Raw genomic sequence first — 23,598 nt, 5'->3', positions numbered from 1 at the left:
AAATTCCATATATATGTGTTAATATACTGTATTGGTGTTTTTCTTTCTGGCTTACTTCACTCTGTATAATTGGCTCCAGTTTCATCCATCTCATCAGAACTGATTCAAATGAGTTCTTTTTAACAGCTGAGTAATACTCCATTGTGTATATGTACCACAGCTTTCTTATCCATTCATCTGCTGATGGACATCTAGGTTGTTTCCATGTCCTGACTATTATAAACAGTGCTGCGATGAACATTGGGGTACATGTGTCTCTTTCAATTCTGGTTTCCTCGGTGTGTATGCCCAGAAGTGGGATTGCTGGGTCATATTTAGTTCCTCTTCACTTTCTTCCATAACGGTGTTGTCATCTGCATATCTGAGGTAATTGATATTTTTCCCGGCAATCTTGATTCCAGCTTGTGCTTCTTCCAGCCCAGTGTTTCTCATGATGTACTCTGCATATAAGTTAAATAAGCAGGGTGGCAATATACAGCCTTGACGTACTCCTTTTCCTATTTGGAACCAGTCTGTTGTTCCCTGTCAGGTTCTAACTGTTGATTCCTGACCTGCATACAAGTTTCTCAAGAGGCAGTTTTGGTGGTCTGGTATTCCCATCTCTTTCAGAGTTTTCCACAGTTTATTGTGATCCATACAGTCAAAGGCTTTGGAATAGACAATAAGGCAGAAATAGATGTTTTTATGGAACTCTCTTTCTTTTTTGATGATCCAGTGGATGTTGGCAATTTGATCTCTGGTTCCTCTGCCTTTTCTAAAACCAGGTTGAACATCTGGAAGTTCCCGGTTCATGTACTGTTGAAGCCTGGCTTGGAGAATTTTGAGAACTACTTTACTAGCATGTGAGATGAGAGATACCAAAGGAAATTTCATGCAAATATAGGCTCAAAAAAGGACAGAAATGGTATGGACTTAACAGAAGCAGAAGATATTAAGAAGAGGTGGCAAGAATATATGGAAGAACTGTACAAAAAAGATCTTCAAGACCTAGATAATCATGATGGTGTGATCACTCACCTAGAGCCAGACATCCTGGAATGTGAAGTCAGGTGGGCCTTAGGAAGCATTACTATGAACAAAGCTAGTGGAGGTGATGGAATTCCAGTTGAGCTATTTCTTTTATTTATTTTTTTAATTCTGAAAGATGATGCTGTGTAAGTGCTGCACTCAATATGTCAGCTAATTTGGAAAACTCAGCAGCGGCCACAGGACTGGAAAAGATCAGTTTTCATTCCAATCCCAAAGAAAGGCAATGCCAAAGAATGCTCAAACTACCACACAATCGCTCTCATCTCACATGCTAGAAAGTAAATCAACTATATTCCAATAAAAAAAGAATGGCTATTATCCCAAAGACAAGAAATGACAAATGTTGGAAGCAGTTGGGAAAAAATGGTAACCCTCATTCACTGCTGATGGGAATGTAAATTATTAGAGCCACTGTGGGAAACAGTGTGGTGGTTCCTCAAATTTTAAAAAGAAAACTACCATGTTGTGCGCATGTGCTCAGTCATGCCAGCATCTGCAAAACCATGGACTGTAGCCCACTAGGTTCCTCTGTCCATGGAAATTTCCAGGCTAGAGTACTGGAGAGGGTTCCCATTTCTTTCTCCAGGGCCTCTTCCTGACCCAGGAGTCGAAGCCATGTCTCTTCCATCCCCTGCACTGGCAGGTGGGTTCTTTACAAGCTGACCCACCAAGCAAGCCTTAAAATTACCATGAAAAGTGGAGTGAAAGTGTTAGGCACTCAGGTGTGTGTGTCCGACTCTGCGAATCCATGGACTGTAGCCCACCAGGCTTCTCTATCCATGAAATTCTCCAGGCAAGAATACTGGAGTAGGTAGCCGTTCTGTTCTCCAGGGTAATCCAGCAATTCCCTTCTGGCTATTTAGGCCTCTTTAAAAAAAAAAAAAGGCACAAAGCACTGACTTGAAGCACTAATTTGCATACTAGTGTTTATTGTGGCATTATTTATAATAGCCAAGGTATAGAAGTAGCCTAAGTGTCTATTGATAAGTGAATGGACAAAGGAAATGTGGTGTGGGTCTACAGTGGAGAAGTACTGAGCCATAATTAAAGAAGAGACCTTGCCACTTGTGACAAATGTCCTTCTGGATCTTGAGGGAATAATGGAAGGAAATGTCAAATGGAAAAAGACAAACATCATACGATTTCATTCATGCCTGTTATATAAAAAATAAAAAATACATTAAAATAAATAAATTGATTAAAAAATAAATACATGAACAATTCCAATAAAAACAAACAGATACAGAAAATAGAATAGTTGTCGAAGGGGAGAAAAAAGGTTGGGGAAAAATGGGTAAAGAGGGACAGCTATGTTGTGATGGTTGGAAGCTAACATTTTGATGGTGAGCATGTTGTAGTGGAAGTCAAAATATCTTGTATACCTAAAGCTTATGTAATGTTATAAACTGATATCACCTCATTATAAAAAGAATGCAGAAATAATATACAAATCCCAGTTGATAAGTCTCTCAAGGACATGTAAACAAGGAGATCGATATTTATATACCCATTTCATATCTGGTATTTAGGAAAATTAAAAAAAAAAGCAATTCAAAAAGAGGGAGTGAGAGGGGAGACCTACACATCAGTGGGTAAAAGGATGTAGAATGCTCAGGTGGTTTCTGGAAGATTGTGATGAGAAATCTTTTTGTTGTTGTTGTTCTGGCAACATTCCAACCCTAGTTATATCCTCTTCAATCCCAGAATACCTAATCAAGAGGGGGAAAAACACATACATTTTTTCCCCCCAGGGAATATCTTATGTTATGGCTTTTATTGATTAAACATTCCATTAGATAAAAGGTATTAGGAAATAAACTTACAGTTTATAACAGAAAATATACAAGGTACAGCAGTGATGGAATATTTTTTAAAGTTGAAAAGGTGAGATATCTTAAAAAAATTATTGCATGCAAAACTTTGGGCATCAAAAAACTAAGTTTTGAATCTTAGATCTACCGCATATTATTCATAGTTGTTTTGCATGGGGAGCCAACTGAAACACTGTAAATGCTAATATTCTAGGTAGTAAGGGGAGTAGTATCCACTGTCCAGAGGTGCTTGACAGATTTATTCAATGTGTGTAAAGATCTTAGAATAGTTCCTTTCTGTTAACAGATTAATGGTTATCACTGTTCATGAGATGTGGCTGATTTTTTATTCTTCTCTGTTTGAAAAGTCACTGTTGCTTCCCCACCTCTAGATAATGAAATAGTTGTAAAGTAAAGCCTGTTAGCTTAACCCTTTCTCTTATTAAGTACAATTTGTTTTTCATATGAATATCCAACATGAGGGTATCCGTGAATTCTTTGTCTTGGGAATTGATGTTGCAAGCTAATATCCACCTCCCTTAGTCTGAGGGTTTCTAATAAACATTCTCAAACATGAAAATGTGTGCATGTGATACATACACAAACATGAAAATATTTGGTAAAGATGCAACCAACAAAGCGTTCATCTCTAAAATTTACAAATAGCTGTGTAACTCAATATCATAAAGCAATAACCCAATCAAAAAATGAGTCTTTCTAAAAAACACACAAATTTGCTCAAATTCAACCCATCTTAAACATTAAAACAATGGCTTCAGTTCTCTGCATAAGCCTCCAAATCTAATATTCTAGCTTACTAGGTCTCTTAACTGTAAATCTCCTCAGCTATGTTCTAATTTTAGTGGAACTACTTTATGCCTCTTTTTCTTTCTTCGTTCTCATTAATCTGAATTTCCTTTCCCATCAATTAGCTGAATGATCCTTATATTTCTGAGGTCAAAAGACACTTCTCTTTTCAACATATTAAATAAATTAATTATAGACTAATTAGTCAGCCTATCATAGAAACATGACAGTCTCTTGATTCTGGGCTAGGGTGTTCTGACTCTCAATGACCTTAGGTAAAAGTTCTCAGGTTCATTTTCCTCTGAACTTTTCTTCATGTACTGAACTCTCAGACTTACCTGGCTCTAAGAGGACATTTTCTGTGTGGAAGTCTGAATTACTCCCTGGAAGGTTGATGATGGAGACAGAAGCTCTGCTCCCAGATTAGGCCAGAAGGAAGGAGTACAACTTTGGTTCCTGAGCTATGGTAAGGATTCCAAAGGCACCATCCAAGTCATGTCCGGCACCTGGGGTGCACACACTGAGGGACATAGAGGAGATAGTTACAGCTCCCTAGACTGTTCCTTAGGCACTGTTTTTACTGTTACCTCAACTTCTAAGCTCATATTTCACTGTCTGAATAAAAGAAAAATGATTCCTATTGAGTCTTTGTATCCTAGAGACCAGATTAGAGTCCAGTCAGGTGAATTCGGTCTTTATTTCTCCATTTCCATGAACTCTTCTGCCTTCCAAAAGTCTCATCTGCTTATCCCTTCTTCCACACTTGAGTTAATATTTTCACCAAATCTGAGACTGATAACCTGTGTTGTCTAGGTCCCATGGACCTCCAAAGTACTGCCTTGTGACAGGGAATGCCTCTCAGTGTCTCTCAAAAATTATTGTTCCTCTCTTCAACTTGGGAAAGAGGTGTGTTTCTTTCCTATAAAATCACGGATGCTCTAATTTTGGCTTCATGGTGTTTTTGACCAGAACTTCCCCAATTCCAAAGTGTATATGAATCACTAGGGGATCTTCTTTAAATAGAGATTCTAATTTGGGAGAACTAGGGTGGCTCAGAGATTCTGCATTTGTAACAAACTCCCAGATGTTGTTGATGCCAGGATCTGGAATCATGAAGAGCCTAACAGCTTGGAACAATTCCAAACCATACCATCTCTCTGAAAAGAAATACATTATGTTTTGGGCTTCCCAGGTGGCACTAGTGGTAAAGAACCCAGCTGCCAAGTAGGAGACATAAGAGACATGGATTCAATCGCTGGGTTGGGAAGATTCCCCTGGAGTGGGGCAAGCCACTTCAGTATTTTTGCCTGGAGAATTCCATGAACAGAAGAGCCTGGTAGGCTACAGTCTATGAGGTCTCACAGATTGGACACGACTGAAGTGACCTAGCACACATGCACACACATTATGCTTTACATTTTATTTTAGGGTGGTTGATAATGCAACCCACTAATATTGCAATAATCAAAGTGAATGATGTGGGCAATAATAATCTACTGCTTCTTTCAAAAAATATTGAGGTATAGATGATTTACAAGGTTGTGTTAGCTTTGGGTGTACAACGAGGTGAGTCAATTACACATATACATAATTCACTCTTTCTTGGATTATTTTCCCTGTTTGATCATATTCTGACATATGGGGACAGCATTTCTGATTACTGTGTTACTCAAGTTTCTTCTTTTTTTTTTTTTCACAGAAATGTGTTAGCTTGAGTCTGGTGTCTTAGACCCCTTGGCTATCCTGACTGCTCACAGAACTGTGTTAAAAAGTTACTTCTTTGATGTTCCAAGGAGAACTTGCAAGCACATACAGATTTGTACACAAAAACTGTTGACTCTGAACCTTATGAGTAGGCAGAAATTCAAGTTCTTTCATAAGTCAGTTTTGATCATGAAAATTGAGGAACTTCTATCGCATCATATGGGAGATATACAGTGGATGCTATCACTTGTTCACTGCTCCTTTTATGGAATATTTAGAATGAATGAGATTGTTTTATTTAGAACAATGGGAAAAATCATAGTTGTAGGCATTGCTGCAAGTTTTCAAGCAGGAATAGTAAGATAATTCAATAAAAAAATAGAAAAACAGTTTCATCAGTCTTTCATCTTAATGAATAAATTACCCTTTGCAATGAAACCAATATTCCACACTACTTAAAAGCTTTTCTTTTATAATTTAAAAGCATGTTTTTAAATTTATTTTTTTATTGAAGGACACTTGCTTTACAGAATTTTGTTGTTGTCAAACCTCAACACGAATCAGCCGTAGGTATACATATATTCCCTCCCTCTTGAACCGCCCTCCCATCTCCCTCCCCATCCCACCCATCTAGGTTGATACAGAGCCCCTGTTTGAGTTTCCTGAGCTATACAGCAAATTCTCCTTGGCTATCTATTTTACATATGGTAGTGTAAGTTTCATGTTACTCTTTCCATACATCTCACCCTCTTCTCCCCTCTCCCCATGTCTATAAGTCTATTCTCTACGTCTGTTTCTCCATTGCTGCCTTGTAAATAAATTCTTCAGTACCATTTTTCTATATTCCATATATTATATATTCAGTTAGAATACCATATTTATCTTTCTCTTTCTGACTCACTTCATTCTGTATAATAGGTTCTAGGTTCATCCGCCTCATCAGAACTGATTCAAATGCAGTCCATTTTATATCCAAGCAGGAATACAATGAAAAAGAAATGAAACAAACAATAGTGAAGATTAATAAAACTAAAAGCTTGCTCTTAAGAAGATAAACAAAATTGACAAGCCTTTAGCCAGACTCATTTAAAACATATTTTAATCTTTAATTATCTAGACAGAAAATTATAACTGAATCTGAAATATAGACCCTGAAACATTTATTTTCATTTGCAGTGTATAAATTTCATTCAAAAATGTGTATTGCTGGATGTTGTGAATGTCTCTATTTGATTCCCAGCATATAGTCTAGGAGAGGAACTGCCTGTTTATTAGTCTATGAAATTCTTGTATACTCCCTTCTCAGTAGACTATGCTTCCTATCTGTGCATGTGTGCTAAGTCACTTCAGTCGTGTCTGATTTTTTGCAACCCTGTGGATTGTTGCCACCAGGCTCCTCTGTCCATGGGGATTCTGGAGTCAAGAATACTGGGAACATGTGTATACCTGTGGTAGATTCGTGTTGATGTATGGCAAAACCAATACAATATTGTAAAGTAATTAACCTCCAATTAAAATAAATAAATTTATATTAAAAATAAAAAGAATACTGGAGTGGGTTGCCATGCCCTCCTCCAGGGGATCTTCCTGATCCAGGGATCAAACCCAGGTCTCTTCTGTCTCCTGCATTGGCAGTCAGGTTCTTTACCACTAGCACCACCTATATATTACGCTAATACCTCTATTCCTTACTGTCTCTACCTATGGATAAGGAGGTATTTGTTACTTTAATGGGTATATGTACAGACTGAAAATGAATGCCATGCATAATATTATAAAGTATAAAGTTTACATTATTATAGTCAATATCATCTCTGACTTGAAGGTCATACTAAGTCAATTCCTTGTGGCTTAGGTGGTAAAGAATCTGCCTGTAATGTGGGATATCTGGGTTTGATCCCTGGGTTGGGAAGATCCTCTGGAGAAGGGAAAGGCTACCTACTCCAGTATTCTGGCCTGGAAAATCCCATGGACTGTATAGTCCACGAGATCGCAAAGAATCAGACAGGACTGAGTAACTTTCATTTCACTCACTGCTTCTGTGTAGACTATAAGGGCAGATATGCGTGTGATAATCAGTTTTGCCAGTGACTTTGGTAGCCAATGTGGACAAGAGAACAAAATCCTAATTAGGAGAATAAAACCCAATGGACTGTTATAAAGCACATAATTATATAAAGGTCTACACCATCAAGAACACCAGCTCAGGAATAATATAAAAAGGGATGATGGACATGGAAGTGAAAAACTGTACTCGGGTTTTTCCTCTTCTATAATATTATAAACATGGCTTAGCTTCCAAATTTAGTTTTTTCCAATGGATGATTCTTTCAGTAAAACAAGTGACACAGTAAACTAGGGTGACATTTGTCGTTTGAGAAGAAATGGTTCTTAATAAAGGACAGAAACAGTACGGACCTAAAAGAAGCAGAAGATATTAAGAAGAGGTGGCAAGAATACACAGAAGAACTATACAAAAAAAATCCCAGTGACCCAGATAACCATGATGGTATGATCACTCACCTAGAGCCAGACATCCTGGAATGTGAAGTCAAATGAGCCTTAACAAAGCTACTGGAGGTGATGGAATTCCAGGTGAGCTGTTTCAAATCCTAAAAGATGATGCTGTGAAAGTGCTGCACTCAATATGCCGGCAAATTTAGAAAACTCAACAGTGGCCACGGGACTGGAAAAGCTCAGTTTTCACTCAAGTCCTAAAGAAAGGCAATGCCAAAGAATGCTCAAACCACACAATTGTGCTCATCTCACATGCTAGCAAAGTAATACTCAAAATTCTCCAAGCCAGGCTTCAACAGTATGTGAACTGTGAAATTCCAGATGTTCAAGCTGGATTGAGAAAAGCCAGAGGAACCAGAGATCAAATTGCCAACATCTGCTGGATCATTGAAAAAGCAAGAGAGTTCCAGAAAAACATTCCCTTCTGCTTTATTGACTACACCAGAGCCTTTGACTCTGTGGATCACAACAAACTGTGGAAAAAGATTTTTAAATTCTATTGTAACATTTGGATGTAGTTTTTTTTTTTCAGATTTTATTTTATTTTATTTACTTTACAATATTGTATTGGTTTTGCCATACATCAACATGAATCCGCCACGGGTGTACACATGTTCCCAATCCTGAACCCCCCTCCCACTTCCCTCCCCATAACATCTCTCTGGGTCATCCCAGTGCACCAGCCCCAAGCATCCTATATCTTGCATCAAACCTAGACTGGTGATTAGTTTCTTATATGATGTTATACATGTTTCAATGCCATTCTCCCAAATCATCCCACCCTCTCCCTCTCCCACAGAGTCCAAAAGACTGTTCTATACATCTGTGTCTCTTTTGCTGTCTCGCATACAGGGTTATCATTACCATCTTTCTAAATTCCATATATATGTGTTAGTATACTGTATTGGTGCTTTTCTTTCTGGCTTACTTCACTCTGTATAATCGGCTCCAGTTTCATCCACCTCATTAAAACTGATTCAAATGTATTCTTTTTAATGGCTGAGTAATACTCCATTGAGTATATGTACCACAGCTTTCTTCTCCATTCATCTGCTGATGGACATCTAGGTTGCTTCCATGTCCTGGCTATTATAAATAGTGCTGCGATGAACATTATGGGAATACCAGATGACCTTACCTGCTTCCTGAGAAGTCTGCATGCAGGTCAGGAAGCAACAATTAGAACGGGACATGGAACAACAGACTGGTTCTAAATTGGGAAAATAGTACATAATGGCTTTATATTGTCACCTGCTTATTTAACTTATACACAAAGTACATCATGCAAAATGCCTGCTGGATGAAGCACAAGCTGGAATCACAATTGCTGGGAGAAATAACAATAACCTCAGATATGCAGATGACACCACCCTTATAAAGTGAAGAGAAGCTAAAGAGCCTCTTGATGAAAATGAAAGAAGGGAGTGAAAAATCTGGCTTAAAACTCAACATTCAAAAAACTAAGATCATGATATCCAGTCCAATCACTTCATGGCAAATAGATGGGGAAATAATGAAACAGTGAGAGACTTTATTTTGGAAAGCTCCAAAATCACTGCAAATGGTGACTGCAGCAGTGAAATTAAAAGATGCTTGTTCCTTGGAAAAAAAGTTATGACCAACCCAGACAGCATATTAAAAAGCTGAGACATTACTTTGCTGACAAAAGCCTGTCTAATCAGATCTGTGGTTTTCTACTAGTTATGTATAGATGTGAGAGTTGGACCATAAGGAAAGCTAGGCACTGAAGAATTGATGCTTTTGGATTCTGGTGTGGAGAAGACTCTTGAGGGTCACTTGGACTGAAAGGAGATCAACTCAGCCAATCCTAAAGGAAATCAGTCCTGAATACTCATTGGAAAGACTGATGCTGAAGCTGAAATTCCAATTCTTTGGCCAGCTGATGCAAAGAACTGATTCATTGGAAAAGACTCTGATGCTGGGAAAGACTGAAGGCAGGAGGAGAAGGGGCAAAAGAGAATGAGATGGTTGGATGGCATTACCGACTCAATGAACATGAATTTGAGCAAAGTCTGGGAGTTGGTGATGGCCAGGGAAGCCTGGTGTGCTGCAGTCCATGGGGTCCCAAAGAGATTGAACTGAACTGATTCTTAGTAAATTAAGGCAGTTCCTTGCAATATATAGGATTTTTCAACTGTTTCATATCAAAGTTTGAGAAAAAAGTAAGGAAACTTGAGGAAAAAAAAAAGAGAAGAAGGCCATTGCATATCTTCATTAATAAATGAGGTAATTCCATTGTACCAGATAGTAGAAAAAATAAAAATTCAGGAAATAAATAAAAGAGCAACTTTCACTTCCACATTCTGATTAAAGAATCACAACAGCTGACTCTGAGTCATTGAGCCCCGCAATGATGGGCATTTCTCCAGGCCCAGAATTATTTGCCTTTTTGGACTCACCGTCACAAAGAGTCTTTTCAGAGCCCCCTTTATGTCTTTGTTCCTCAGACTGTAGATGAAGGGGTTCAGCATGGGTGTGACCACAGTGTGCATCACTGAGGCTGTTGCACTTGAGTGTGAGCTCTGGGTAGCAGCAGAGCTAAAGTACACCCCTAGGCTTGTAGAAAAAAATAAGGAGACAACTGAGAGGTGAGATGCACAGGTGGAAAATGCTTTATACTTCCCTTGAGTTGACGTGACTCTACGTATGGAGGAAACAATCTTTGAGTAAGAGTAAAGGATACCAATCAGGGCACCACTACCTAGAAGGACAGCTGTAAAATAAATCACCATGTAATTAAGAAAGTTGTCAGAACAGGCAAGTTGGGTCATCTGACTGAGGTCACAAAAAAAGTGGGGGATTTCCACATTAGTGCAAAAGGAAAGCCGCAACACCATTAAGCTTTGTAACAAGGAATTCAGAATACACATGATCCAAGACACCAGGACCAGTAGTCCACAGAGCCAGGGATTCATGATGATTGTGTAGTGCAGCGGGTGACAGATGGCCACAAAGCGGTCATAGGCGGCCATCACTGTCAGGAGGAAGATGTCCAACACTGCAGAGAGTAGGAAAAAATAAATTTGTGTGATGCAGCCTTCATAGGTTATAACTTTGCTCTGAGTCTGGAGGTTCCACAACATCTTTGGGACAGTGGTAGAGATGAAACAGATGTCTACAAAGGACAGGTTGGAGAGGAAGAAGTACATGGGGGTGTGGAGGTGGGGGTCTGAACTGACAGCCAGGATGATGAGCAGGTTTCCAAACACAGTGATCAGGTACATGGAGAGGAAAAGTCCAAATATGAGGGGCTGCAGCTCTGGTTCCTCTGACAATCCCAGGAGAATAAATTCTGAAATTTGTGTATCATTGCCTGGTTCCATGTGTTTGAAGTAACTACTAGGAAAGAAAAAGATAACATTACAAATATTCACACAAGCTTGAATGAAATATATAATTAAAATTGTCCTTACACTTGGTCATCAAGAAACTAATTTCAATATTCTGTGTGCAGATCTGATTTAGTGTTTTCCCTGTGCCACCTGTGACTTGAAATTTTTGTTCCAATCAACTTCCCCCCAAGAAGTCATATATTCTATAGTTTTAATGAACAATTATTCATGATTTCAGGAATGTAAATTGAGGTCTGACCATGATTCATTAATAGTTACTACCTAGGCAATTTCTTCAAAGGTCCTGAAGAGCAAAAGTGCCTACAGTTCAATGACGGAGAAAAATATGTAAGCCATTAATAACATTATGCAATACTTACAGATGGCAACAAGTGGTATAAAGAAATCCAAAGCAGCTATAAAAGAGACAGTGAATAGTGCATTCACTTTGTCATGGGTATTTAGGCAAGACCTGAAAACAAGGTGGCATGTGAGCAGTGACTTCATGTAAGAGGAGGGAAATGAAAGACTGTGTGTGGAAGTGTGTGCCTGGCAGAGGGAATGTCCAGAACTCAGATAAATTCAGAAATGAAAGAGGAGATTTTACAACTGATACTAGAGAAATGTAAAGGATGATGAGAAACTTTTGTGAGCAATCATATATCAAGTTGGATAATCTAGAAAAAAATGGAAAATTTTCTAGAAAAATACAACCTCCCAAGACTAAATAATTATAAAAAAGAAAATGTGAAGAAGTAAATCACTAGTAAGGAGGTTGAATCAATAATAAATAGCCTCCCAACAAACAGATATCTAGGATGAGATGCCTTCACTGGTGAATTCTACCACACATTCAAAAAGGAATTAATATCAATCTTCAGAAAGTATTTGAAAACTAGAAGGGGAAGAGAGTCTTCCAAACTCATTCTATAAAGGCAGCATTACCCTTATACCAAAATCAGACAAGGACTCTACTAGCAGAGAAAATTACAGACCAATATCCCCAGTGCAAACATTCTTAACAAAACACTAGCAAAACTAAATAATGCGTAAAAAGGATCATGTATCCTGATTAAGTGAACTTATTCCAGGCATGCAAGAATGGTTCAATGTTTGTGATCAATCAGTGTGATAAAATACTTAACAAAATGAAGGATAAAACGTGTATAATCTTTTCAACAGATGCAGAAAAACCTCTTGACAAAGTCCAGCATGAACACGTGTATACCTGTGGCAGATTCATGTTGATGTATGGCAAAACCAATACAATATTATAAAGTAATTAACCTCCAATTAAAATAAATAAGTTTATATTAAAAAAAAACTAGAAAAGAAAAAACCTCTCAACAAATTGGATAAAGCAGGAACAGAGCTCAACATAATGGTAAAGCTTCTGTCTACAATGCAGGAGATCTGGGTTCGAGCCCTGGGTTGGGAAGATCCCCTGGAGGAGGAAATGGCAATCCACTCCAGCCCTATTGGGAAAAATCCCATGGACAGAGGAGCCTGGTAGGCTACAGTCTATGGGGTCTCAAAGAGTCGGACACGACTGAGCAACTTCATTCATTCATTACAAGCACAGAGCTAACATTATATTCAATAAAGAAAAGCTTCTCTTCTTTGAACAGGAGCAAGACAAAAGTCAGTTGTTTATTTTCCAATTTCATTTAAAAAATAATTGATATACACCACTGTGTAAGTTCTTGGAATATAGCATATATATTGGAATAATTTGCATATATTTTGAAATGATCACCATAGTGAGTTAAGCTAACATCCATCTTCTCATATAGATACAATGATGACCCTGTATGCAAGACAGCAAAAAAGACAAAGATGTCTTTAGCAGACTTTTGGACTCAGAGGGAGAGGGAGAGGGTGGGATGATTTGGGAGAATGGCATTGAAACATGTATACTATCATGTAAGAATCGAATTGCCGGTCTATGTCCGATGCAGGGTACAGCATGCGTGGGGCTGGTGCATGGGGATGACCCAGAGAGATGTTATGGGGAGGGAGGTGGGAGGGGTGTTCATGTTTGGGAATGCATGTACACCCGTGGTGGATTCATGTCAATGTATGGCAAAACCAATACAGTATTGTAAAGTAAAATAAACTAAAAATAAAAATTAAAAAAATAAATAAACTAAGAAATAAAAAGGAAAATAAAAAATTTCTCACCTCAGGAAGGAACTGGGGTCTTCTGCACTGGCAGGCAGATTCTTTACCATCTCAGCCATGAGGTAAGCCCCTCCTAGTGATTATAATTCTTATATTTATTCTCTTAACACTTTTCGTATATATTGTACAGCAATGTTAGTTGATGTTTAGTTGCTAAGTCGTGTCCAACTCTTTTGTGACCCCATGGACAATAGCCCACCAAACTCCTCTGTCCATGGGATTTACCAGGCAAGAATACTGGAGTGGGTTGCCATTTCCTCCTCCAGGGGATCTTCCTGACCCAGGGAGCAAACCCATGTCTCCAACATTGGCAGGTGGATTCTTTACCACTGACCCATCAGTGAAGCCCAACATTAGCTATACTCATCATTTTTTACATTGCATCTGCATCTAGTACTTATATCTGGAAGTTTTTGTCTCTTGATAACTTTTTTTCTATTTTCTTAAGCCTCAACACTCTGCTTCTGATAGATACAAGTCTGATTTTTCTATAAGTTTTCTGTTGCTTTTGTTTATTTAAAATTCAACATATAAGTGAGATCATATAGTATTTGATTTTTTTTACATCTTTCAGTTAGTATGATGCTTCCATGTTTCATTCATGCTGCCATAAGCCAGAGGATTTCCTCTGTGTGTCATTTCTTATGGCTAAGTGTTATTTCATCGTGTACATTCACCATAACCTCTTTATCCATTCATCCATCCGTTGAACCTTAGGTCATTTCCATGTCTTGGCTTTTGTGAACAATGCTGCTATGAATATCAGTTGCAAATCTGTTGCATTTCTCTACATTAATCATGAACTATCAAAAATAGAAATTAGGAAATAGCACATTTTCCAACTGCATCAAAAAGAATAATATACCTAAGAATAATCAAGCAAGTGTAAGACCTGTACACTGAAAAGTATAAGACATTGGTGAAAGAAATTGAAGAAGACACAAATATATGGAAAAATATACCCTACTCATAACTGAGAGAATTAATATTATTTTTTAAATTAATTAATTTTAATTGGAGGCTAACTATTTCACAATACAGCCATGGGTGTACATGTGTCCCCCATCCTGAACCCCTCTCCCACCTCCCTCCCCATCCCATCCCTCAGCGTTGTCCCAGTGCACCAGCTTTGAGTGCCCTGTTTCATGCACCAAACCTGGACTGATGATCTATTTCACATGTGGTAATATACATGTTTCAATGCTATTCTCTCAATTCATCCCATCTCTTGCCTTCTCCCATGAGACTTACTGTTGTTCAGATGCCCATATTACCCAAAGAAACCTATAGATTCAATATAATTCCTATCAATGAATAAATGAAAAAATAAGCTATGTCTTTTTAATTAGCCATAAAAAGTAATGAAATGTTGCTATTTGTGATAGCATGGATGAACCTTGACTGTTTTATGTTAAATGGACTAAGAAAAATACTAATACTATATAATCTCATGTGTGGATTCTGTGGTGTCCCAAAGACAAAAGAACAGAAGGAAAACAAGGAGGGCCTTGGAATGCAGGAACAGGAAAAAACAGACTCTTATTGTCCCTCCCTCCCCCATGTTGTAACTATTAAAGAGTTTCAGGTCCTCCTGAGCAGTATAACCTGTCTCCCCTCCTACCCATAGGGAGTGGGCATTTGCCTTACTCTTCCCCACCTCATCCAACCAGCAAATGACCCGTAAGACCCCTATCCTGCTCATTGTATCCTTGGTATAAAAATGGACTAGGTACCCCTGTTCAAAATCAGCTCTCCCTTGAGCTGGCCCACTGTTCTAACAGCATCTCTCACTCTAATAAACTTTATTCTCCTCTCATTCTGCCTCATGTCTGGAAATTCTTTTCCAACCCGCACACAGACCATGACAATTTCTAAATTAACGACAACAAAAAACCCTAACCCTAACAAAAAATGGGCTCATAGAAAAGAGAAAAATTGGTGGTTGCCAGAGAAAGATGAGTAAAATGGGTAAAAGAAGTAAAAATAAGCAAACTTCCAGTTATATAAATTGTCATTGGGATGTAATGTACGGAATAGAGTCTATAGTTTATTTAGATGCATTTTGAGATTTTTATCTTTTTAATTAATTTTTATTGGAGTATATTTGCCTTACAATGTTGTGTTAGTTTCTAATGTGCTTCAAAGTGAATCAATTGTATTTATACATATATATTTTTCCTTTTTGGATTTCCTTCCCATTTCTGTCACCACAGAACACTCAAAATTGATAAGTTATCACTTCACGCCTGTCAGAATGAACATCATCAAAAAATCTACAAACAATAAATGCTGGAGAGGATGTGAAGAAAAGGGAAACTTCTTGCACTGTTGGTGGGAATGTAAGTCGATACAGTCACTATGAGAACAGTAAGGAAGCTCCTTAAAAAAAAAAAAAGAACTACCATATAACCCAGCAAGGTGCTTCCTTGGTGGCTTAGCAGTAAACAATCTGCCTGCAATGCAGGAGATGAATGAGATACTCATTGGATTCCTGGGTTGGGAAGATCCCCTAGAGGAGCACATGGCCCCACTCCAGTATTCTTCCCTGGAGAATCCCATGGACAGAGGAGACTTGCAGGCTACAGTCCATAGAGTCACAAAGAGTTGGACAAGACTGAAGCGACTGAATATGTATGCATGCAATATCCAGTAATCCCACTACTGGGGATATATCCAGAGAAAGCCATAATTCAAAAGACATATACATCCCAATTTTTATTGTAGCGTTGTCTAAAATAGTCAAGTCATGGAAGTCATCTAAATATCCATCAATGGAAGAATGGATGAAGAAATGTGGTACATATAATTAAGAACATTGGTGAATTTCAAATTCATATCTTGCTTTTTTTGAACGGTCTGAGATTTCCTGGAATATTTCTAATCTATTGTTGAGTGAATCCATAGATGTGGACCCCACAAATTCAGAGAGCCAAATGAACTAATGTAAGAGGGTAGGATATGCCAGAAAAATGTTTCCCATATTCTAAGATTGAGACCCATTAGTGTTGCAGACTAAATAACATACAATCAAATACTTGGGGAGTATCATTCATAATCCCTGCAAAACTGCTTCCTGGTTCTCTTTGTCCTGTTCTGCGTGAATATGCATGTATGTGTATATGCTCACTTTTTAAAGTTTTTGTGAGCAAGCATGCAGGATCACAAAATAAAGGCATGGATTTGATACATAGTCGAAAACATCTAGAATCCAATGCATTAAATGTAAGAAAAGTTTAAGAAGAGATGTTCTAATAATGAGGGAAAAACAACATAAATGAAGAGCCCAACAGAGGAGCCAGGTTGCAGATAGAACAGGCAACAGTGTGGGTGCTGACATCACCTCAGTCTCGAGGGACCAAAGACTGACTGAACTTTTATCACTCCACTTGCTTCGCCATGGAATCAACCTCATGACCCTCGTCTTACTGAGATTTTATACCCATCTTTGTTTATTTGACAGAAGTTTTTTTAAAAAGTCATGCAGCTGTGGATGTGCTGGCCCTTCTCTCATTTTTCTTTGTGGTATTCCTTTCTGTGTTATTATTTAGCTTTGGCTTTGGTCATTTTTGACACATCTGATGGGCATGCTCTAGATCTGGTTCTGTTCCTAGTCTTAACATGCAGAGGCTTCTCCACACCATACTGCATAAAATACTACATAGGCTATAAAGTTCGTCTTTTAACATGATTTATCTCTGAGGACAGTATATCATATCCATGCATTTGTATTATGTAATAGGCCTTTCCCATTATGATTTAAGGTCCAAAGGAACAGAGACTTTATATTTTGTTCACTTTTGTGTTTACAAAATATGTGCATTTATATAGAAAATAATTAAAGAAATGAGAACTCACAAAATAAAAAATATGGTAAGGAAAATAAAAACTAGTGGAAACTGGTGGAAATATGTGAAAACTAGTGGATTCAAACAATTGTATTAAATGGTATTTAATATAAACCTAAGACTGATTATGAAATAAGACATATAAAGTAAAAATTTAATCACATCCACATGGATCTCTTAATTAAAGATTATGTAAGAAATATAAAGATACAATTTTTGAAAAGTAGAAAAGAAACTATATTAAGTTAAAATTTCTATCAATAAAAATATAAATAGATTCCAATATGCTTATGAAAAGAGGCAGTAGCCAGTTAAATGCCAAAAATATCTTCCACAAGAGGGGAGAAGATGATTATTATTCTTAAAAACAAATCTAACTACAAAAGGCAAAAAAGCTACCATTGAGGAAGCATAGATGTGAAATAAGAACCATGCATATGAAAATCTGCTATTATTATCAGGGATGCAGAACATTTTTCTCCATATAAAATGTAATTATATGTAAGGGTGTGACATGATTAACTAATCAAACTGATTATACAAAATGTGTACATTTTCACACACTCCCCACATATATCTAAATTTTTTTTAAAATATAGATTTATTTATTTTAATTGGAGGTTAATTACTTTAGAATATTGTATTGGTTTTGCCATACATCAACATGAATCTGCCACAGGTATACATGTGTTCTCCATCTTGAATCCTTTATATTTAAAAAAAATTATGTCAAACAATAAACTTGGCAGAAAAAAAAATCACTTTTCTCTGAAAACATGAAAAAAATATTAAAAAACTTGCAAGCGTGGGTGCTCAGTTGTGTCTGATTCTTTGCCACCTTATGGACTATAACCCTCAAGGATCCTCTAGTCTATGAGATTTTCCAGGCAAGAATACTGTAATGGTTTGCCATTTCCTCCTCCAGAGGATCTTCCCAAGCCAGGGATCAAAACTGAGTCTCCTGAATCTCCTGCATTGGCAGGTAGATTCTTTACCACTGAGCCATGTAGACCCTTATACATAAACTGTGTTAATAATTTTCACAATCAATTTGCAATAGAGAATGTAAGCCTGCCACTTGCTCAGTCATGTCTGGCTCTTTGCCACCATAGACTGTAGCCCCCCAAGCTTCTCTGTCCATGGAATTCTCCAGACAAGAATACTGGAGTAGGTTGACACTTCCTTCTCCAGGGATCTTCCTGATCCAGGGATTGAACCCAAGTCTTCAACACTGCAGAAAGATTCTTTACTGTTTGAGCCACTTGGGAAGACCCTGGTCCTGGGAAAGATTGAGGGCAGGAGGAGAAGGGGCGACAGAGGATGAGACAGTTTTATAGCATCACCAACTGAATGGACTTGAGTTTGAGCAAACTCTGAGAGATAGTGCAGGACAGGGAAGCCTGGCATGCTGTAGTTAATGGGTCGCAAAGAGCTGGACATGACTTAGCAATCGAACAACAACAAAACTGCTGTTGGAAGGTATTGTCTACCTCCTTTGACCTGGACTTTCTTAATGAATGCAGAACATGTTCAAATATACTGCAATTTGGGATGATTTGGGAGAATGGCATTGAAACATGTATAATATCATATATGAAACGAATCGCCAGTCCAGGTTCGATGCATGATACTGGATGCTTGGGGCTGGTGCACTAAGACGACCCAGAGAGATGGTACGGGGAGGGAGGAGGGAAGGGGGTTCAGGATGGGAACACGTGTATACCTGTGGCGGATTCATGTTGATGTATGGCAAAACCAATACAATATTGTAAATTAATTAACCTCCAATTAAAATAAATAAATTTATATTAAAAAATAAATTTGAAAAATATTCTTTATTTGCTGCATAGTCCTCCACATGTAATACTATACTTTCCTACTCCTCTGAAGAGCAAATCTCACGTATTTTTTTAATTTTACTAGAACCATATTTTTATCTCACTTATTTTACAATGTCATCATACTGAACCTCCATTCCTATCACTTCCTTGTCAGCTTGCACTGCAGATTCAAACAGACATATCCATATTAACATAGTAAATAAATCAATTATACTTCACTAGTTAATCAAGAATACAAACACAGTGAGCTAGACTGATTAGGTTCTGATTAGGTTTTCAGGTGATTTAAGATAAAAGTTCTCAGGTTCCATTTTCTCTGAATCTTTCCTGGAGTATCTGCTGGGTTCTCAGACTTACCTAGATGGGGTCTCAGAGAGGGAGTTCTCTGGTTGAAATCTGAATTACTCTTTGAATTGTTGATGGTGATAACTGAAGCTCTGTCACCAGACAAGACAGCAGAGAGTAGTGGTAAAACATTGACTCCTGATCCAGACTTATGACTCCAAAGCACCTGTCATGTCCTGTCCAGCTTAGGGATACAAACACTAAAGGACTGCAAAAGGGAAGATATTAACAGCTCTCTATACCTGCTCATTAGGCACATTTCCTTCCCATTATTCCAATCGCTAAGTACATGATTTCTCTCTGGGCCTCTGGAATAAACAGAAAGACAATTTCTCCTAATGGCTCTCTGTTCCCTAGAGATCAGGTTAGAAGTCAAGTGAATCCAGTCTTTTATTACACTTGTCCTCAATTTAGAGATCTAACCTCAATCACATTATCCCAACCCTGAATTAATATTTTCTCCAAAGTCTGACATTAAGGAACTTGTCAGGAATAGGTACGTTTGATCTCTGAAAGGTTGCTTTATAGTCAGCACACAGCCTTGTTGTCCTCAGAAAATTGTTATTCCTCTCTTCAGCAAAAGGGAGAACTGAAATGCCATTTGGGGCACCACAATCTCTGGCTTCTTAAAACACTTGTCCAAGAATTAGGGATTTCAAATTTCATCACAAGCTAAGAGCTGATACTTAGCCCCTCACTATAAAATATTTTGTTAATTGTAGATGTTATGTGTAGATATTTCAATACTATTCACCTGAGGTTGGTATCTCTTAGGCATTGTCCAAATTACCTTTTAGAAAACTTTATATTATGAAGTAGTATTACTATGAGCACAATTCCACATGGCAGAAATACGTTTAAAGGGATTTAATGATATGCCTAAAGGTTCAAACTGAGTATAGAAAGGACCTTAATCAGAATTCTGCCAAGATGCATCCAGCTATCAAACTGTAGACTGATCAGCCCAAGATAATTTTGCCCCTGGGAATATTTGTCAATGTCTGAAGGAATGCTGCTAAACACCTGCAATTCTCAATACAAATAATTATTCCATTTTAACTGTCATTATTAGAAGGTGAAAAAATCCTCTTCTAGACCACCATTTCCTGAACTTCAGTGTGCATAGGTATCACCTATGGTTGTAGTTGTAATACAGATTCTGATTCATCAGGTCCTGAAGGGCCCAGATATTCAGATTGTGGTCCACTCTGAGTAGCCAGGCTGTGGGCCTATGCAACACAGGTGTAGGTAGTTTTACCTATTCTGAATGAAAATTCATGTTTGCATGTCATTTTGAATGAGTATTGTATTCACTCATTCCAGAGGCTGTTATAACTTCATTGTCCAACAAGCCAGGCACACCACAACAAAGACAATGACAGGTTGATTCCACCAATGGATATAGATGCAAAAGTGCTCAACAAAATATTAACAAACCAAATTTAGCAATACATTAAAAGAGTCACACACCAAGAACAATTGAGATTTACCCCAGGGATGCAAGGATCAGTGTGGTACTTCTAATTAACATATGAAGAATAAAATTTGTAGTATCATCTGAATAGATACAAAAAAAACCTTTTGACAAAATTCAATATGTATTTATACTAAAAACTCTCAACAAAGTGGGTACAAAGGAAAATACCTCAACATAAAAAAAGGCTATTTATGACAAAACAATAGCCAATATTATGTGCACTGGTGAAAAATTAACAATATTTCTCCTAAAATCAGGAACAAGGCAAAGATACCCAATTTTGACAATTTTATTCAACATAATATTAGAAGCCCTAAGCAGAGCAATCAAATAAGAAAGAGATATGAAAATAATCCAACTGGAAAGGAAGAACTATTACTGTTTGCAATTGACATGATGCTATATATGTGTACACGTTCAGTCACTAAGTCATGTCTGACTCTTTTGCAACCCCATGGACTGTAGCTCACTAGGCTGCTCTATCCACAGGATTTCCCAGGTATGAATGCTGCAGTGGGTTTCCATTTCCTTCTCCTTAGGATCTTTCTGACCCAGGGATCAAACTCATATCTCCTGGATTGGCAGGCAGATTCTTTACCACTGAGCCACCATGGAAGCCTGATGCTGTATATAGAAAATCCTAAAGACACCACCAGTAATAACACATGTTTTCAGTAAAGTTGCATAGTACAAAATTAATATACAGAAATCTGTTAAGTTTCTATTTGTCAATAATGAACTATAAGAAAGATGGGGAAATATAATTTACTGTCACATCAAAGAATAAGTAACTGAAGGGTAATTTAATAAAGGGGGAAAAAACTTGAAATTTAAAATTGTTAAACTTTCATGAAAGAAACTGAAGATGACATAAAAAGCAGAAAGATATACAATGAAATAATTAATATTGTTAAAATGACCATACCACCCAAAGCAATCTCCAGACTATATGGAATCCCTATCAAAATAACAAAGGCACTTTCTTATTTACAGAACTAGGAAAAATAATTCTACAAGTCATATGGATAAAAACAATAGACTGAAAATGGCCAAAGCAATCTTGAGAAAGAATAAGCTGGAGTTGCCACAGTCTCTAATAGCAACATATATTACAAAGCTACAGTAAACAAAACAGTATGGTACTGGTACAGAACCAGACAATTTCAGAGATATGGATCCACATGTAACTGCACATTTGGTGTGTCTGTGGACCGAGGTCAGTGTCTGATCTTCCTATGCTGCCAACGTGAACCACCTTCTAACATTTGATATTGATCCAATGAGACTCATTCATTGTACACTTCTGATATCCAGAACTGTAATAGCATATATTTGTTTATTATAATGAATAGTTTGGGGATATTTTACAACAGCAACAGAAACCTAATATAGATGTTCATTCAATAAAATTTGTTGGCAAAAATTGAGTTTAACATTCTCAACTCATTCATTAGTTACTTTAATAAGAGCATTTTATGTTGAAAACCCACATTCAGTTCAATTCAGTTCAGTTCAGTCGCTCAGTCGTGTCCGACCCTTTGTGACCCCATGAATTGCAGCACGCCAGGCCTTCCTGTCCATCACCAACTCCCAGAGTTCACTCAGACTCACGTCCATTGAGTCAGTGATGCCATCAAGCCATCTCATCCTCTGTCGTCCCCTTCTCCTCCTGCCCCCAATCCCTCCCAGCATCAAAGTCTTTTCCAATGAGTCAACTCTTCGCATGAGGTGGCCAAAGTACTGGAGTTTCAGCTTTAGCATCATTCCTTCCAAAGAAATCCCAGGGTTGATCTCCTTCAGAATGGACTGGTTGGATCTCCTTGCAGTCCAAGGGACTCTCAAGAATCTTCTCCAACACCACAGTTCAAAAGCATCAATTCTTCTGCACTCACCCTTCTTCACAGTTCAACTCTCACATCCACACATGACCACTGGAAAAACCATAGCCTTGACTAGACGGACCTTAGTCGGCAAAGTAATGTCTCTGCTTTTGAATATGCTATCTAGGTTGGTCATAACTTTTCTTCCAAGGAGTAAGCGTCTTTTAATTTCATGGCTGCAGTCACCATCTGCAGTGATTTTGGAGCCTGCAAAATAAAGTCTGACACTGTTTCCACCGTTTCCCATCTATTTCCCATGAAGGGATGGGACCGGATGCCATGATCTTAGTTTTCTGAATGTTGAGCTTTAAGCCAACTTTTTCACTCTCCTCTTTCACTTTCATCAAGAGGCTTTTTAGCTCCTCTTCAGTTTCCGCCATAAGGGTGGTGTCATCTGCATATCTGAGGTTATTGATTGCTGGTTATTTCTCCCGGCAATCTTGATTCCAGCTTGTGTTTCTTCCAGTCTAGCATTTCTCATGATGTACTCTGCAAAGAAGTTAAATAAGCAAGGTGACAATATACAGCCTTGACATACTCCTTTTCCTATTTGGAACCAGTCTGTTGTTCCATGTCCAGTTCTAACTGTTGCTTCCTGACCTGCATACAGATTTCTCAAGAGGCAGGTCAGGTGGTCTGGTATTCCCATCTCTTTCAGAATTTTCCACAGTTTATTGTGATCCACACAGTCAAAGGCTTTGGCATCATCAATAAAGCAGAAACAGATGTTTTTCTGGAACTCTCTTGCTTTTCCCATGATCCAGCGGATGTTGGCAATTTGATCTCTGGTTCCTCTGCCTTTTCTAAA

General features: G+C 37.9%; 1 protein-coding gene and 1 long non-coding RNA gene across 2 annotated transcripts in view; both read right to left on the bottom strand.

The window, feature by feature from the left end:
- LOC132659866 (uncharacterized) overlaps positions 1-23,598 on the bottom strand; it is a 995,695-nt gene that overhangs the window by 130,927 nt on the left and 841,170 nt on the right. The gene's annotated exons all lie outside the window — the stretch shown is intronic.
- LOC101114016 (olfactory receptor 7A17-like) lies at positions 10,024-11,242 on the bottom strand. Its single transcript, XM_042249784.1, has one exon. It carries the CDS (start codon positions 11,210-11,212, stop codon positions 10,205-10,207), a length of 1,008 nt encoding a protein of 335 aa, XP_042105718.1. The 5' UTR covers positions 11,213-11,242; the 3' UTR covers positions 10,024-10,204.

Source organism: Ovis aries, chromosome 5 (assembly GCF_016772045.2).
Source record: "Ovis aries strain OAR_USU_Benz2616 breed Rambouillet chromosome 5, ARS-UI_Ramb_v3.0, whole genome shotgun sequence".
In the NCBI taxonomy this organism is placed as follows: Eukaryota; Metazoa; Chordata; class Mammalia; order Artiodactyla; family Bovidae; genus Ovis; species Ovis aries.
The sequence above is the reverse complement of the archived record's forward strand: the minus strand, read 5'-3'. Positions and strand labels throughout refer to the sequence as shown.